This window comes from Megalobrama amblycephala, linkage group LG5 (assembly GCF_018812025.1).
Source record: "Megalobrama amblycephala isolate DHTTF-2021 linkage group LG5, ASM1881202v1, whole genome shotgun sequence".
Classification (NCBI taxonomy): Eukaryota; Metazoa; Chordata; class Actinopteri; order Cypriniformes; family Xenocyprididae; genus Megalobrama; species Megalobrama amblycephala.
The window spans coordinates 30,890,236-30,907,237 of NC_063048.1; the positions used below are offsets into that span (position 1 = coordinate 30,890,236).

General features: G+C 41.5%; 1 protein-coding gene across 9 annotated transcripts in view; it reads right to left on the reverse strand.

Moving 5' to 3' along the window:
• The window catches only part of prox1a (prospero homeobox 1a), a 201,126-nt gene that overhangs the window by 15,951 nt on the left and 168,173 nt on the right, over nucleotides 1–17,002 (reverse strand). For all 9 annotated transcript variants that reach the window (XM_048191819.1, XM_048191815.1, XM_048191817.1 and 6 more), the window contains 3 exons: nucleotides 14,831–16,626; nucleotides 11,023–11,130; nucleotides 3,473–3,667 (listed from right to left, as the gene is read on the reverse strand). In XM_048191819.1, the coding sequence (XP_048047776.1) occupies nucleotides 3,473–3,667; nucleotides 11,023–11,130; nucleotides 14,831–16,558 (2,031 nt within the window). In that variant the 5' untranslated portion in view covers nucleotides 16,559–16,626. The remainder of the gene's footprint in view (nucleotides 1–3,472; nucleotides 3,668–11,022; nucleotides 11,131–14,830; nucleotides 16,627–17,002) is intronic.

A 17,002-nucleotide genomic window follows, 5' to 3' on the forward strand; every position in this document is an offset into this window, starting at 1 on the left:
TTATGAAATAGTAAGTGAGTCTTATAATTATGTTGATTTCCACTAAAAGTATAAACACTGTGGCTCTGTCTGTTCGCGCAGCCCAACAACAGCAACACTGGCTCAACCAATGGTGTGTATTTTGGGGCGGGGCTATCTGTTTGACCGACCAATGGCAGACGAGGGGAGAGTTTGTTAATTAAAGTCATTAATTTTGCAGTTCCGTTTGTTGACGCTAGCGGCGCAGAAATTACACACTTCACCTTTAAGTATTCCCTCAACTATAACGGTCTCCTTTTAACCTTGGAATTTCGCCACACAAACAAAACTAATATGTGAGTGGGAAACAAACAAAGTCTCTAAGTTTCTTTCACTCAGAACGATAATAGCCACAGACACCTGATAGCCCGAAGATACCAAGACGAGAACTCTTGAAGTCAAAGGAGGTCTGTGTGAGTGTGCTGTGGGTATATGGCCACCAACACTTTTTCAAAAAGGCTCAAAGATCACAGGGACCAAAGAAAGAGAGCAAGAGACTAAGCCTCCTCTATGCTCTCCTCAGCTGGTTCATGGGAGGAGGGTACAAGGACTGAAGACAAGGCGAGTCTGGGGCAAGTTGGGGGGAGGACACTCAGGGGGTTTTGACAGAAGAGCCTTGAACTATTTTGTGGCCGAAAGATGAGACCTTCCCAGAGCTGTCATAAAAATGTCTCCTTATCCCAGTGGAGCCGTGGACCCCACCCCTCTTAGAACTCTTCAATGGTGCCTGTGATGTGATACAGTAAGTGTGAAGACGGCTCCTGAGAACCAGATGCCACAATTACAGGGCCTGGAAACGCCACTTTGCCTAACAATGTGTAACTGTGCTGCAAGATTTAACAGGTGTTGGCTTTCTTTGTACGATTAAATGCTTTTTTTTTTTGAGACTTTAAAGGATTTGTTCACCAAATATTTTTCACACTCCTGTTTTCCCAAACCTTTATGCTTTTTGTTTTCAGTGAAACGCTGAAAGAAATTTTGAAGAATGTTTATGCAGCTCTTTTCCATATGGTCAGTCAAGATCCAAAATAGTCGAAAAACCATATGACTCTCGCTCTATAGTCCAAGTCTTCAGAAGCCATACAATAACTTTATGCGAGTAATTGAATTATGCACCGACAATTTCAGTTTTTTCAACATTTCAAAATTTCATAGTTTCATATCTGCAAATATGTCAAATAACGACCCTAAATTCAGTCTGTTCCTCACACAGAGCTATCATATGACTTCAGAACACTTTGAATATAGTATACAATTCATATGGACCTTCTTTTTATTATACATAATTGTTGGTTTAACTTAAATTAAGTTACCTGGTTGCCTTAAAATTTTGAGATCATTGAAATTAAAAATGTTAATGAGTTAATACAATGAAGGCGATTGGTTTAATCAACGGAAACTCAAAATATTATGTTATCTGAACCACATTAACTATCTAAGTTGATTTGACAAAAGAAAAGATGTTTTTTTACAGTGTATGAATGATCTCTAGTTGTTGCAAAAGAGCTGCATGAAGATTCTTCAGAAATCCTCCTTTTGGATTCCATGGAAAAAAATAACAGCATACACGTTTGGAAGAAAATAGGAAGAGCAAATAATAACCAAATTTTCGTGTTTAAGGGAACAACCTCTTAAAAAAAAAAAAAAATTCTAATGCGTTCATTTAGCTATGCAGAATAAACAAATGATGTTCCCAGACAACAGTTAAGCAGGCCTGTTAGGCATGATCATATCTGGTTTGTACATAGAGAAACCCCTTCAGCTAAGAGATAACACTTGCCACATTGCTGGCGGCTCTGCTTGGGAGAGAAGACGAGAAAGGGGGGATTCTCTTGTTTTTTTGGGAGCCTTTCAGGGTCCGGACATCATAAGCTGTGTCTATGCAAATGTCCTTGATTGTGTTCATTTGTGCCATTGTCCAGCTAAGACAAACAGAGCAGTAATTAGGAGAAAAATGATGGCGTATCGAGACAGCACGATGGAGGAGGAGCCGAATGAAGGATAAACAACTTGAAAGAAAACAGCAAGCTTGGTGAGAACAACACAAGTGCATTGAAGGCAATTAATGAAGCTCCTTTAATTACGGCCTTTGCTCAATCCACCATGAGGAATGTGACAATTATGTCATTAAAAAGTTCGTAATGGGAAAGTGAGGGGTGAGTACATTCGAAGAGGATGAAAGACACAAGGCAGCGAAAGGAAGTGCAATGAAAGAGAGGGAGAGAGAGAAATGACAGGGCCCAACTACAAAAAAGAAAGTCTCAAAGGAGGAGGAAGCACATTACTGGTGCACATTGACAGACTAGATTAACATCAAACGATCAGCACAACAGAGGGTATATTCATTCAGGAGGAGCTAGCAAGGTGGTACTTTGATGATGCTAAATTTGGCAGAAAGAGCAACTTGCTGAATCGGCGAGGGTTCCAGTTTCATGCCTCGCAGTCTGACAGGTGGAGAAGAGAAAATTTAGTACAAAAAAGCCTCAGCATGAAGTGTCCCTTTGCACCGCCAAAGGTTGTGTGACCTCTCTCTGCGGCACGGACTTGCTGTGGGATATCGCCGCACGCTAGACAAGACATGGCGTGAGCCGGCCCGGTAGAAAAAAAGGAACAGACTAGGGCGCTGAAATTTGCATCAAAGATCGAGTTTTCCTTGCATGGAAAATGAGCATTTGGGAAAGTCTTTCAGCCCGTCCTGCTTGTACACCTGTGCAGCCTTTGTGGCTCTTGATATGCAAAACAATCTCTCCCTCGGTTCGACTTCTCTACCAACAACAGTCTTATTCATGGTGCCCTGCACTTTCTTCCACAGCCATGCAAATCTTGCATTTATATATGAAAATAGGGATCGCGTCCCTAAATATCTTCCTGCTCGCCAAAGGCGTGGTGCGTCACATTCCCCGTACCTGCAATCACAATAAACCTTGTCTTTGACCTGATCTAAATGAAAGGGAGGGGAGGGGAACGGGGGCAGATTTTTGCTAATAGTCAGCTAAATGATGATGATGTTGTAAGGATAGTGTTTGAATGACCAGAGTCCCAGTGGGCAGATATTGATAGTGAGCTGAGCGGTAAATGTGAGCTCTGCAAATTGTATTTGACAAGGACACTTGGGCCTGAAGCATCGCTGCCTGTTTGCCTCATCAAACAGACAGATGCATGACTGTGTTTCAGCCCCCCAAAAAAAGAGAAAAAAGTCTTGTTCGCTTCACCCCGGGAGTACGGCGAGAGGGCTTACGGGATGAACAGCTTGCCGTTCATTGTCTAATCATATAAAGAGATCATTTAGCTGTATTAATTTTAAAGCTCCGAACTGCGCTAACGTTAACGGAAAGGATTCAAACTAATACCTTGCGCATCGCTGCTCGAATCTCACCTGGTAATACAGCGTGGCCTGATAAGGTGAACGCAGTCGCTCAGTAGCGTGAAACGCGGGGAACGGAAGGGGGCTCACCTCAAAATCGTTGGCCTTGTTGTAGTGCATGTTGAGAGCGCGGAAAAGCTCGCAGTCCCGGCTCACGCTCAGCTCTTCTGCCCCCGTCACGCCGTCGTTGATGGCCTGCCGAGCGAATTTCTCCATCTGGATGTAGTAAAACTCACGGAAGTTGCTGAACCACTTGATCAGCTGTGATGTGATGCAGCGGTTGAACTTTAAGAGAGAGAGGGAAAAAAGAGAGAAACGCTTTTTGTAAGATTTGTTCCTTTTGTCCAGCACAGAGAAATGCATTTTCATATTTAGAGAGCGCCTTTGTGCTCATAAGTAGATGTTGTTGTTGTTGTTTTTTTAAAAAGGGTTTTTCCAATTGTTGACTTGCGTTTTCCTAACCCTGAAACACAAGCTGTTTAAACGTCATCACAAGAAAAATAAATAATAGAAATATTATTATTAATGTTAAAGGATTAGTTTACTTTAAAATGAAAATTAGCCCAAGCTTTACTCACCCTCAAGCCATCCTAGGTGTACACAATCGGAGTTATATTAATAAACATCCTGACGCATCTGCCAGACCATCTTCCGTATTTAACTTACAATAAAATGTGTGAAACTCAAGCAGTTCAAAACGCTTGAGTTTCACATTCAAATTACATAAAAAGTCAGTTTTCTGACGTCACGTCAGTTACGCAAGGCGGTCTGGCGTAAGCTAGATATTTTACTTTATAACTTGTTAAATATGGATATTTTTCTTCGCTTCAGAAGGCCTTTATTAACCCCCCGGAGCTTTGCTCCCATTATAAAGCTTGGATTGTCAGGATATTTCTTAATATAACTCCGACTGTGTTCATCAAAAATAAGAAAGTCATAGACACCTAGGATGACTTGAGGGTGAGTAAAGCTTGGGGTAATTTTCATTTTAAAGTGAACTAATCCTTTAATATAAAATGATTTATTTCTCTTTTTTCAGAAAAAATTACATCAAAAGCTTCCTAATATTTCAACCTGTTTTCTTACTGAAAACTAATAAAATCAGGTGTGACTAACCTCTAATCTGGTTAGCCAGTGAGACCCTTAAATGTCAGGACAACAGATAAGACATTTGTTTCTACAAACGTGTTTACTTCACATTGTCCTTGAGGATGATGGGTAAGCAAACAAACCCGTAGCTGAGACAGATTGGCCAGTGGGGTGTTTTTTTTCCAACGAGGCTTACACGGTCGGCGCGGATATTTGCTGTTGTGCGCAAATGCAAACAGTTCAGGGTTGAGTAGATGAAATTATAATTGTGTCAATAGCCCGTAATGCAGTGACGGCAAATTTACATATCAAGTAGCGAAGCTAATTCTGACATGCCCCAGGTTTTTTTGTTTGTTTTTTTTTCTCCCCACATTAATAATGGAGTAAAGTAAGTGATCAAGTAAAGGGTGAAATTAAAAAACCTTGCGACAAGTTCTACTCTAGTTAAATAGTTTAGCTAACTCAAAGCGGACCCTCGTACACTGTTGTGGGAGCTATATTTGGAGTGCCTGATCCTCGATCAGTAAATACACAGTACTCCGTTTGCCCTGTGTACTTGCCCCATGACCTCAGCAAATGACCTGTGCAACAGCCTTTGGTACTTTCTGTGTGAGCAGCTACGTGTACGTTGGTGTGTGTGTGTGTGTGTGCGAAAGCTGCGGCTGCCAAGAGTGTGAACGTACAGGACAGCTGAGTTGAATGTAGCCAAGTTAAAAGCTATAAATCCGACGGGCTTTCTGTTGGCTGCTCTGACATGCAGCCTCCTGCCTTTTGTCATTACGGGTGTTCATCAAGCCTTCATTGCCTTTGCCTCCCCTTCCATACCCTCAAAGAGCATTAATCAAAAATCAACAGCGAGCACTTATCTATCTGTGGCCATGAGAACATGCAGGCCTCTGTTTAGATGACAGCTGAGGAGAGAGAGAGAGATCGAGCACGAGGAGAAAAAAAGAGGAAGGACGAGGAACAAAGAGGGGGGAGGGGGGCCGTGTTTTCCGAGAGTAGATGTAATTGCCGTGTAGAAACTTGTCCCCGCGCTTGCAAATTTTAAGATAATGACGCGAACGAGAATTCATAGCGGGGAATCCGAGTCGCAGAAAGAGTCAGAAGCCACGACAGGCTGATAGGTTTCCCCAAAAGGCCGGCCGAGAGCGTAATTACTGTGCCACGGCGAGGGTTCTTCTCCCATAATTCAGCAGAAAATGATTAAGTCGTCATCCCGAGGCATCAGTCTGCTGAAGTTCAAACATGTACTTAACCTATCCAGGAATTATACATTTGGCCTGTGTGTCGCCTCTGCCTTCTTTCAGCCTAACAGCGAGTGAGAACAGGGGTTTGAAAAGAAAGAAAGAGGCGAAAAAAAGAACAACCAAAGAAGCAAGGCTATCTGATCTCTCGCTTACCCCCCGTTTCAATAGACGTTAAACCTATTAGGATCTACTGAACTCGAGGGGTTTCTTTTTTCCGCTTTATCTGCGGAGCGAAATGCACTGTCCAAATTTCCAGACACTGAGATAAGAACCCCGGCCCCCGTGACGACTTACTCCAGCCCCCCACCACCCCCTTAATTCTTTTAGAATAAGAAACAAAACATTACAAAATGATAGCAGACTGCTCACTGGGGAATGAAAATTGCTTTGACATGGAGATTAGGCTCTTCTATTGTCATAAGACATTGTCTCATATGAGTGGGGCTTGCAGAAGAGACGGATAAAAGGCGAGAGAGGGGGGAATTTTTTTTCTAGAATGGCTAGTGGATGACATAATGGAGAGCGCAGAAAAGTAAGTCCGCATGACATCGTTTGGCAGCGCTGTATAAAGGGAGATTTAAAAAGCATTGTTGCCCAATAGAAATACCAGAGATTCGGGGGACAATGGAGCCACGTTGCTGGAACGTGACAACTCAGCAATTAAGGATCATGTCATCTGCTTGTCAAACAAAAATAACCAGTCTAGCTCTCTCAGCTCTTATAGCCACCCCATGCACGGAACAAAACATTAAATGATACGTCGTGGCACGACAAAAAAAAAAAAAAACACTTGCAAACACAATCATTTTTCTTAGTGGGATTGTGAGAGAGAAAGTGTCACAAGTTTCAAAAAGTTTTTTGGAATCCTGAGTCCGGTTCTTAAATTTGACAAGTAACTTTTTTAAGTTTTGACGTTGTAATTTCATGTGTGCATATACAGGAGTGACATGCACCTATATTTTCAGTTGCTATTTTGTTTGGAATTTCTTCATTATAATTAATGAATTATTGTTGTTGTTGCTGCTATAGACAAATATATTTTGATATATATTCAAATAATTGATATAAAAATATATTTTTATTTTAAATAATTAAAGCATGATAACTGCTGGACTTTACTTAATTTTTTTTAACATGAGGGTATTTTGTGTGTTGTTACCTACAATAACTGTGTAACTTTACTACACTGTAAAAAAGAATAGTTGGTTTAACTTAAAAAAGCAAGTTACTGAACTTAAAAATTTGAGTTAATACAATGAAGGTGACTGATTTGATCAACAGAAACTCAAAATATTATGTTATCTGAAACACGTTAATTATCTAAGTTGATTTGAAAAAAATAAACAATGTTGTGATAAATCATAAAAATAATTTACACAAGATTTTTTTAGTTGCAATCACAGTCCACTTGCACATGCACTCTTAAATCAGCAAGACGCTTCTGTATACATGTGCCAAAAATCTGCACACACACACACACAAGTTTAATAAAATCTATTATTCTGGACATCATTTCCACTGTTGTTCTAAGAACACCAAACGCAATGCTTCCCATGGGACACCTCATCCTGTTATTCTCTACCCCCACAAAAAAACCCTAATATATCCAATGAGCACGCTCAAAAGATTCATAAAACAAATCAGTCTGACGCCTGTAATGTGTCCGGGCAGCAGTTGACTCAGAGAACAAGGGTGTACGTACGGGAGCGAGAGCGTTTCACACACTCTTGCTCACGGGACTGTGAAAGATTATTCCTCTGGTGACAGAGATCCGCTCTTTCCAAGACACCGGGGGAAGACTTGACCTGTCACTCCGCACGTTTCCTCTGTTAGGCATGGACAATACAGGCTTTCACACATGCCTGGTGGGACGCTACTTATACAGGGTCTTGTGCATTTTAAGACCCCCCCCCCCCCCCCCCCCACCCACCCAAACACACAGCATGCACTTAGATTGTGAATCTGGGAAAAGTTGAGCTCTATAGGGGGAAGTAAGCTAAGTGCCCCAGTAGGATACTTGATATTCAGCTGTTAATGGTACATGGTATGCTGTATGTTTAAAGGCAGTCAGGCAGCCCGGTGACAAAGCCTGAGCGGCTAAAATAATTTCCCTGACCTACGGCTGACCCTACTGGAGCTGTCCTGCTGAAACGTATACGCCTCAACCCTTACGGGCTGACATAACCCCTGCTCATACTTGCTTTGACTGCTCATAATCAGTATCACACCATCGTCCTGCTAATACTCCTCTTAACCTTTGACCCTTTCTTATTTAGCCCTCAAAGGCTACGGTAACCAAGCCAGTGGACCACCTCTCCATGCGGAAGCGATGTGAATATGCCATATGAGATTTATGGTGATTAAAATGGGAAGAAATACAGGGGGCGAGAGAGGTGTAAAGGATGAACAAGGTAGTTTGGCAGTAAATCACATTAGGATAATGACCCTGTGTTCTATAATACTTTGTGAGACAAATATCATAACAGTTCAAGGAAAAACTGTGAAAAAGAGATATTGAGGAGGGACAAAGGTATTATCCATTACATAAGAACTCAAATCACTGGATTGTCACTGTTTCCTGTTGCTTTCCTCTGAAGGAAGGCTGTATTCATCTCTTTATGACTACTGGCTCATTCTGTGAAGTCACAAGTGGTGCACACTACCTGTAAAAAAGCAGCTTCCTCTTCCTGACCGAGCTACAATCTATCATCTTCATCGCCACCATGGTTAATATATGATATGATCATTCAAATTCTCTTTGACTCACACTTTTAACCGTAATACATTTACATTGGAACTTTACAGCCTTGACTGTAAACACACACACACACACACACACACACACACACACACACACACACACACACACACACACACACACACACACACACACACACACACACACACACACACACACACAGAGATATATACTGTCAAACCAGAATGTATTCAGACACCTTGAACATTTCATTAATTAATATAGTTTATTCACTATAGTTTAAAAATGGTAATAAAATATGACAAGATCTCAGTTAAACTGTGTCAGAAAAAAAATCTTAATTATGTCAGAAACACTTAAGCAAAACATGGTCAGGTCAAAATGTCTGAATAATTTTTGGTTCCAAATTTTCATAAATTTTACTGGTAATCCACTGTATGAAGAATTTTTGGGTATAATATGTCACAGTTTACTTTATTTTGATATCCTCACTTATAAATAAAGTGTCCTGCATCCACTCGTAAAAATATATCAAAAATCTCAAAAATGTCTGAGTAATTTTTGGTTTGACTGTGTATATATATATATATATATATATATATATATATATATATATAAATTACAGTATACAGTAATTACAAATATACTAAAGATGCACCGATACTACATTTCTCCACTGATACCGATAGCAATTATTCAGAGTGATATCTGTCGATACCGATAACAATACTGATAGTTTGGAGGTTCTGCCTTTTATACCTTCTTTTAAATTAATGATATTTCATTATAATTAATAATTAATTTATTATAGTTTTAATTATTATGTCTTGAAAGAAATGCAAATAAAAACTTTATTCTCTCTATTTCATCAACTTGTAACTGGTATCAGTTATAAATAAACACATTACTCAAATTAATATTAACACATTAACTAAATTCTGAAGATTAAATTAATATTTCTTAACTTTCTGGATGTTATTAATTCTACTAATACTAATAATTTTGAACATCATACTGGTTTCTTAGCATTTTCTTTACACAAGGCCCAAATGCAAGTGCATTTTCCTGCCCTCTTTTGATTGACAGGATATATCGGCCCAGACTATCGACTGTGATACTGATTATTGGCCGATCTCTGAAATATACCCTTCACCATTAATGTAGCACATAATTTTAGCCTTAAATTTGTATTTCAAAAATAATTATTTTCCAAAAAGATAGAGTTAATTCTATTTTTTGTTTAATTAGGTGATTAAATAGTTGCTCTAGTACAAAAGCAGAAGGGTTTTTTTTTTAGTTATCCGATTACAGACAATTTAGGTAAAACAGTTGTCAAATCAACCTATTTCCCACAGTCATTATTTCCTATTTAGAACCCATCATTATGGTGCCTAAACGTCTTTAATCACTAATTCCTGTAACTTTCGTGGGCTTATACGGCCGTAATTAGTCAGTAATTTATGCTTAATTCCCTTACATACATAGTAGTTGATCCAACAAACACATGCCACCCATTGTTCCCTTCTGCTTAAGCAGCCCTGAAAACCATCTCTCCCAGGACACTGACCTTGTTTTGGAAAATGTTAATTTAATGTGTACAGAATTTCACAGCCTTGTCTAAAGGGGAATTGCAATTGGGCCGTCTTTAATTTAAGGCTTTTATTAACTTTCTCTTTTGTGGCTCAAAACGAAGGTACAAAATATATGCATGAGGAGAAGTTTTAAGGTTTTCTTTTTGAATAAAAGGGAGGGGGGTGACTCAATGCCTATGTAAATAAATCTGCTTTCTCTGAATATTACATGCATATTCTTTTCCAGACATTAAATGATATCACTTCCTATTGGAGCAGAAGCGCTAACAGCGAGCGATGAATGGCAGAACGTACTCATGAGTATTAAGCTGCTGGCAGATTTAGATGGATGCAACAGAAGCATGTGTGTGAGGATGAGGTGGTCACCCTGGACCCAGCACAGGGGCAGCTGGGAGTGAGAGGACCCTGCTCTCCTCATTTAAATAATGTGGCCTGAATCTGTCACATTATTTCTCCTCCGTATGCTCCCTGTATGACGCATCAACAACAAATTAAGTTGTAAATAAAAGACAATTGGTGCCATTGTTTTGTTTGTGTTGTTGTGCTCCATTTTGTTTGTTGTCTCCCTCCTCCTCTCCATCCCCTCCCGCTTTCGCTTGTTCGTTTCTGCCTAACCTCTAATTTTCTCAGCTCTTATCACCCTCTGCCTCCCACTTCCACAGATCAGTTGGGGATGGGAACTCTAGGAAATTACCATCCGACAACTTAACAGAGACAGAGACTAGTTGTCTGTGCTCGCTAACCAGCAGTGCGTCGTGACAGAAAAAAAGAGGTTAAAAAACGATCAGTGTTTTAAATGAAAGCGCAAGTGAGTAAAAGGGAAAGTGGGACTTGTGCTATGCCGTGTTGTTCTCTTCTAGGAGATTAAGGCCAGTTATTTTAATTGGGGGGTGGAGGGGTGGGGGAGCCGTCCGTCTGTTTGGGACCCATCTGGACTAATGGGACAGTGCTACTTCACACGACATAGTTAACGGTCAACGGCGAGCTCACCTTCACGTCTGAGAAGAACATCTTCAGCATGTTGGAGCTGGGGTAGCGTGTGTAGAAGAACATCAGCTTGGCCTTCTTCAGATGGTTCGGAGAAAGCCCCTCTTGGATTTGAAATTTGAAGGTTAAGGAAAATATTTGAAAGTGGAATTCAAATAAAGACATTTATAGGTAATAAACCCATTTGTACACTGCAAAAAAGTATTTTCTTGATTTATTATCGCAACATTTTTTCTTCTGTCAAATCAACTTAAATAATGTGCTTCAGATAACATAATATTTTGAGTTTCTGTTGATTAAACCAATCGCCTTCATTGTATTAACTTTCAGTGAACTCGAAATTTTAAGGCAACCAGGTAACTTACTTTTTTAAGTTAAACCAACAATTCTTTTTTACAGTGTACTTAATTATGATGTTAAATAAAATAAAACAATATCATTTTTTTTCCCCAATAAAATAAGCCTCAACAAGACTAATAATTACACTAGGGCAAACCAGCCTTAATTATTTCAGTTTTCTGTCGACTTCATATTAACACCTACAGAGTCCCAGTCAATGTAGCATCGCAAGTCAATAAACGTCTGCTTATCCCAATAAAAACGCTATTTATCTGGAGGTGGCACTGCCCTCTAGATTGGTAAACAGAGGGCAGCTGAGGGGGGTCCCAGGAGAGACCGTGGCTAACCAGAGCCATCTACCCATTACAATTAGCCCCAACCCCCAACTCTCCACCCTGAGCCTCCTGGCACGGCCCCCGCTCTGCCAGTTAGGCCGGCTTTAGCCACATCTGCGCTCCAGACTGGCCCAGCCATTTCCTCTGCAAATTAACGGCTTTATAATTTATCAAAAATGAAGATGCATGTGGGGCTAAATCAATGGGCCCCCACAAGGTCAATTAAGAGGTTCACCCAGCGCCCGCCTACCCCCCTTCGCTATAAAGCATGGCACCGTCATCGCAGCTCGCGCTAAATACGGTACCTCGCTGTGTCTGTTATGTAAAACAGTAAGCACCGGAACAGTCGCAGCAATAAACGTTGTACGACTGTAAATGTATGAAACTATAAATTTGACTGTCTGTGCTATTTGCAACGTTGAGCCTCTCTAATAATAGTGTGTATGTAGATTGGCGTGTTCCGTCTGCCAAGAGAGGAGGAGAGGAGGAGAACCCTAGGTGACCTCCATTAGGCTGATAGGGAAGACCAAAAGAGCATTACTCTCTTTCCTACCATCTGTCATAATGCATACAGCAAATAACAGCAGTGAATGACAGTGCGGGAGGGAGAGAGAGAGAGAGTTAAGCTGTCTTTTTCACAACAAGTCAGATTTTTCAAGGACCTAAAGGCTCATTTAAAAACCAAGAGAAGGGAAAAGCCCAGGCAGCGAGGCCGCTTCTCAAAAGTGCATCTTCATGAAATGGAGCGAATAATAGGCCGTGTTGGAGTCTGGAAAGAGAGGGCTGGTAAACACCTTCATAGATTTTTTTTTTTCTTTTTTTTTCAAGAGTTTAATCACATTGAGATGCTCTTTAATCAAATGGGCATCAAGCATAGAAAGCGGTGAGGAAGTGTTGAGCGCTGAATCGGTTGCCGCTGTTCAATTAGAGCGACGATCATATCAGTTCTTTCTGCTCTGTTAACAACATTCATAAATCCCAGGTATATCATTACTCAGTGCCATTAACATTCAAGACATCCACTTTTAAATAAAACAAACAGTCGCAGATCTTGGGATCAATGTGTCGAGGATGACTCGACGGGGCTTGACTCACCCAACGCACATTTCCTACAAGTAGACCTGGCTTCCGAGAAAAATACAGCCGTTTCTAGGATACGTAAATATGCGAAATGACAAAATAGATCGAGTAAACACTGGCCCACTCAGTGTAAGACAAGCCGGGCCATAGTCAACATGAATGAAGGACATAATGCAAACATGAATATGAAGTATTTCAGGGGAGGAGAAAAATGGGGCAGCTGTGGTTTATAGCCAAATGAGATACTACATAAACAACGCCACCATAGATGCACTGCATCATCAGGCTTTTTTAGGTCTGGGTTTGTATTAAGCATGTTGCATGTAAGGGAGACAATAACTAGTGAAATGTGATCCAACAGCCAGGTGTAAGGAGAGAAAGGAAGGAAAAAGAACATAGGGATGCTAAATCCATAAATTAATGCTAGACATCTGTTCAGCAATATGAAAGATTAGAGCAACAAATGTACTACAGCTGAGACTTTAGCTCTTGCTTCGAAAAAAAGAATAGGAAGTGTTTTCAGATTGGCGGCTGAAAGAAATAAAACTGCATAAAAATGTCGAAATCAGAAAGGACTCGAATTTTGTCATTCCACCAGCAGAGTGATTTTGAAATTGAGAAGGTCTTTTATTAAACCACTTTGGCAACCGAGTTTGAAAAGTGATCTGAGCGATGTCTTCATAGTGCACGTTTTCTTTGCTTCGCTTTAATTGATGAAACCTGAATCTGTGCGCAATAGCTGCCTCAGCACTTGAGCATGGAGCTAACGCAACCATGAACCTCTGTCCTCGTCTACTATATTAGACATGCAAACTGGCTTCACCTGCCGCCCACCCCCACCCCATTCTTACAACAGCCCTGTGCCAGAGCTGTTCGGTCTCTCTATATGCAAATGATGGGGGAAACTGAACAAGGCTATTTTTCTTGAGATGCAAAGAGAGCACGTGACAAGGAAGATCATGCTGCCCATGGCTGAAGATAATTGGCTGCTTGTTTCTTCTAGAATTTGAATAGAAATTCATATTTGATTAAACACCCTATTTTGCAAATATTGAGATGTTGTTGTTCAGGTCCCAACTGTGCAGGTGTGCAAGCATACTTACAGAAATGACAGACGCCCTTTGAGCTGAAGAGTGCATCCCTGCCTGGATGAATTATTTTGCCAATTAATTTAAATAAAATGTAATAATTAAATAACTTCATTTTGAACTTTAAAAAAACTTCTTCATATCAAATTGTGTGAAACATTTGGTTTTGTTCATTTTTACCTCAAGTCAGAAAGATCTAGTAGGCATTTGGCAAAAGGTTAAAAAGAGAGAAAGGGCTGAAAGAAAAGCAGCTAACACCTGTTCACACCAGAGAAGCAGGATAAAAAGAAAAGACCTACTGCCAGGCAACAGCTATCAGTGCACCTTTACCTAAAACAAGCTGGTGGTGTTCCTAAGAAATAGGCTTTGTTGTTTCATGAGATCACATATTATATGAAACAAAAGCAAATATAAGGGAGAATTATTTTTTAAAATTACGAAGCTCAACTGTAGGGACATTATTACCCTTGTTGCTTTCACTTGACACTAAAGGAGCACAAATCCTCCTAAATGAAGTGCTCCTCCACTGACAGAGATCTTTTACCATCCTTCTAACACAACTTTCTAGGGCCTCTATGCAAAGGATCCCACTCGTCCTTTTACTTCCTGGCTTTGAAATATGATTTGCTTTGAGCATTTATGTACAAAGTCTTGCATGCGCTGTGATGAAAGAGGGGGTTTTATTGTGAGTCTCCCTGTGATAGTGTGAGAACAGAGAAGATGGGAGGTATCTTAGCCACGGCGGGGCCTTTCAGCACTTCTCCATATAGCGCACACTTAAAAGCCTCCATCCACTGAGGTCTTTTTAATCTTCAGGCTACTAGAGGAACACTGGTTTTGAATGCTCCAATTAATGGAGATTCATTGAAATTAAGTTTATCTGTCTGTCATTCATATGTCTCAATTATTCATCTAAACAAATAAAAATACAACAATCAAAATATGCTTTTCTCTTTTTTGAAAGGATATTGTACTTCCTGAATATGGAGAGATGTCGGACATGTCCTGAAGGTCTCCGCACTCTGACTTGATGAGGGACAAGGACAAGCCTTCATTCCCTGGGTGCGTTGGTGAGATGGAACGATGGTGGCTGAGGTGGTTGGACGACATCTTGGTCCGTAGGCTGGTGGTCTCTCTGGACAAATCCAGAGACTCGGGAGAAGACCTGTCTTTTCCTGGGTAAGGCCCTGTTGGGGCACCTAAGGGGCTCTGGAAAGGGTAGCCCATTAGAGGAAGGGGGAAAGGATGGCGGAAAGAGGGAGGACTAAAGCCCATTGCGGAAGATAAGGGTGAGGGGTGCAGGGAAGGGTGGTGGTGACCCCCGGGTGTGGGAAGAGACCCGGTCTGATCTGAAGAGTTCTTTCTCACTACCAAAGGCAGGGCCTCTGTTTGGTCATTCGAGTTGGGCACCTGCATACTAGCAAAAGTGTCCAGGGGATTAGGAATGATGACATCACCGAAACATTGCAAGCGCTGGTTGGCAGTATGGAAGTTTGGGTTTTCTCCATTGACTGCGAAACGATCAGGGGGCATCTGCAGGGGTGGGAAAACCTGAGGAACTGGGCGTGGAGGCTTAGCAAAGACCTTCACCACGGTGTCCACTACCTGGGACATTGCTGTATTGAGCTCTTGTTTTAGCGTCTCTGCTAGCTGTTTGCCCTCTGCATGCATGGAGGTTGGTCCCTGGCTCTTTCCTCGTGACCCATCACGCTTGGGTTTGTCCCCCGCCGTCACCATGGTGTGCTCCCGAATAAGTGCGCGTGCTCGATCCAAGAAGTGCCCTGGATCCAGGTCGGACATCTCGTTGTCGGAACGGTCTGGGACAGAGTCGTGGGCACGATTGTCCATTCCATCAGAACGCATGCTGTCTTCAGAGATGTTTCCATCTTCATCGTTTTCAGAGTCAGTGCTGTCATAGATCTGGTAGAACTTCTCTTGCAGTTGCCGCAGCTGCTTCTGCATGTCCTCCAGCTGTAGTTTCAGTTGCCGGCGTTCCTCGTGCTTCTGCTCTTTGCGCGCGGAGACGAGTTGCTGGAAACTCTGCTGCTGCTGCTGTGGCAGTTTCTGCTTGCGCTTGTTTTCCCGGTAGTTCTCACGAGGACTCGGGGGCTGGGCTGCCCCCTCGCGCTCGTTATCACCTGCACGGAGCGTGACGCTAGGAGAATGGCTCATCCCACGGATGATGTTTTCCACCCGGGCTCGTTTGGCCCTAAGATGCTCATCTGTTAGCCTCTCCATTTCAAATTGGGTCATGGAGGGCCTGTTGAATGGTGAAAGGCACTCCTGAGGGCTGCCCCGCGAGGAGTTGCTGCAAGCATCCTCCTGCTGGATCTCTGATCCGGTGCTCGAGAGGCCACTTCCCTGGAAATTAGTCTCACTGCCTCCATTTTTGGTCAAATTGTTTTTCAGGAGCTGGGAGATGATAGTTGCCCCTGGAAAGGGCATCATAGCGTCTTCGTAAGAGTTCGCCCTCTTCAACAGCTTGCGAAGCACGTTGGACTTCTCGCCGTCTGCGTGCTGCACCACTGAACACTCAACATCTTGCTCGGAACCGTGGGGATTCATGGCACTGAAAAAGGTTGCTTTTGTGCGGGTAAAAACCACAGATGCTTGCCCAACAGTCCTCTTCACTCCTATGTCAACTCTTCTTCTCTTGGTTTGTCTGCTTAAGAGGGATGTGCTGTCATGGTCAGGCATCACTGGAACTGTTATTGTGCCATTTTTGAAAGCCTGTCAGCTGGGCACAGCTCGAGAACCCTGGGAACCTAGCCAACAAGAAAGGACTGATGAATAATTTTCTTTATATGTCTCGAAGTTTCTTGTGCCCAATCCTACATGCAGTTTGAAATAGTCTAATGTCTTAAAGAACAACACACAGTGTATTAAAAATGCTTGAAGTCAGTCTACATTACATTCAATATAAATTGACAAAAGAGGTTAACAGCAAAAAATTTATAAATTAAGGATCATTTATAAAGTTGTCATTTGAAAATTATTTTAAAAGTCTCTCTCTCTCAAAAAAAAAAGAAAGAAAAAAAGAAGTTATACTTAAATCTGTGTAAAGCTGCATGCCAAAAAAACAGTTCTCATGTAAGAACAAGATACAAATCATACTGCTGTGTTTAGCCAGACATGTCCTGC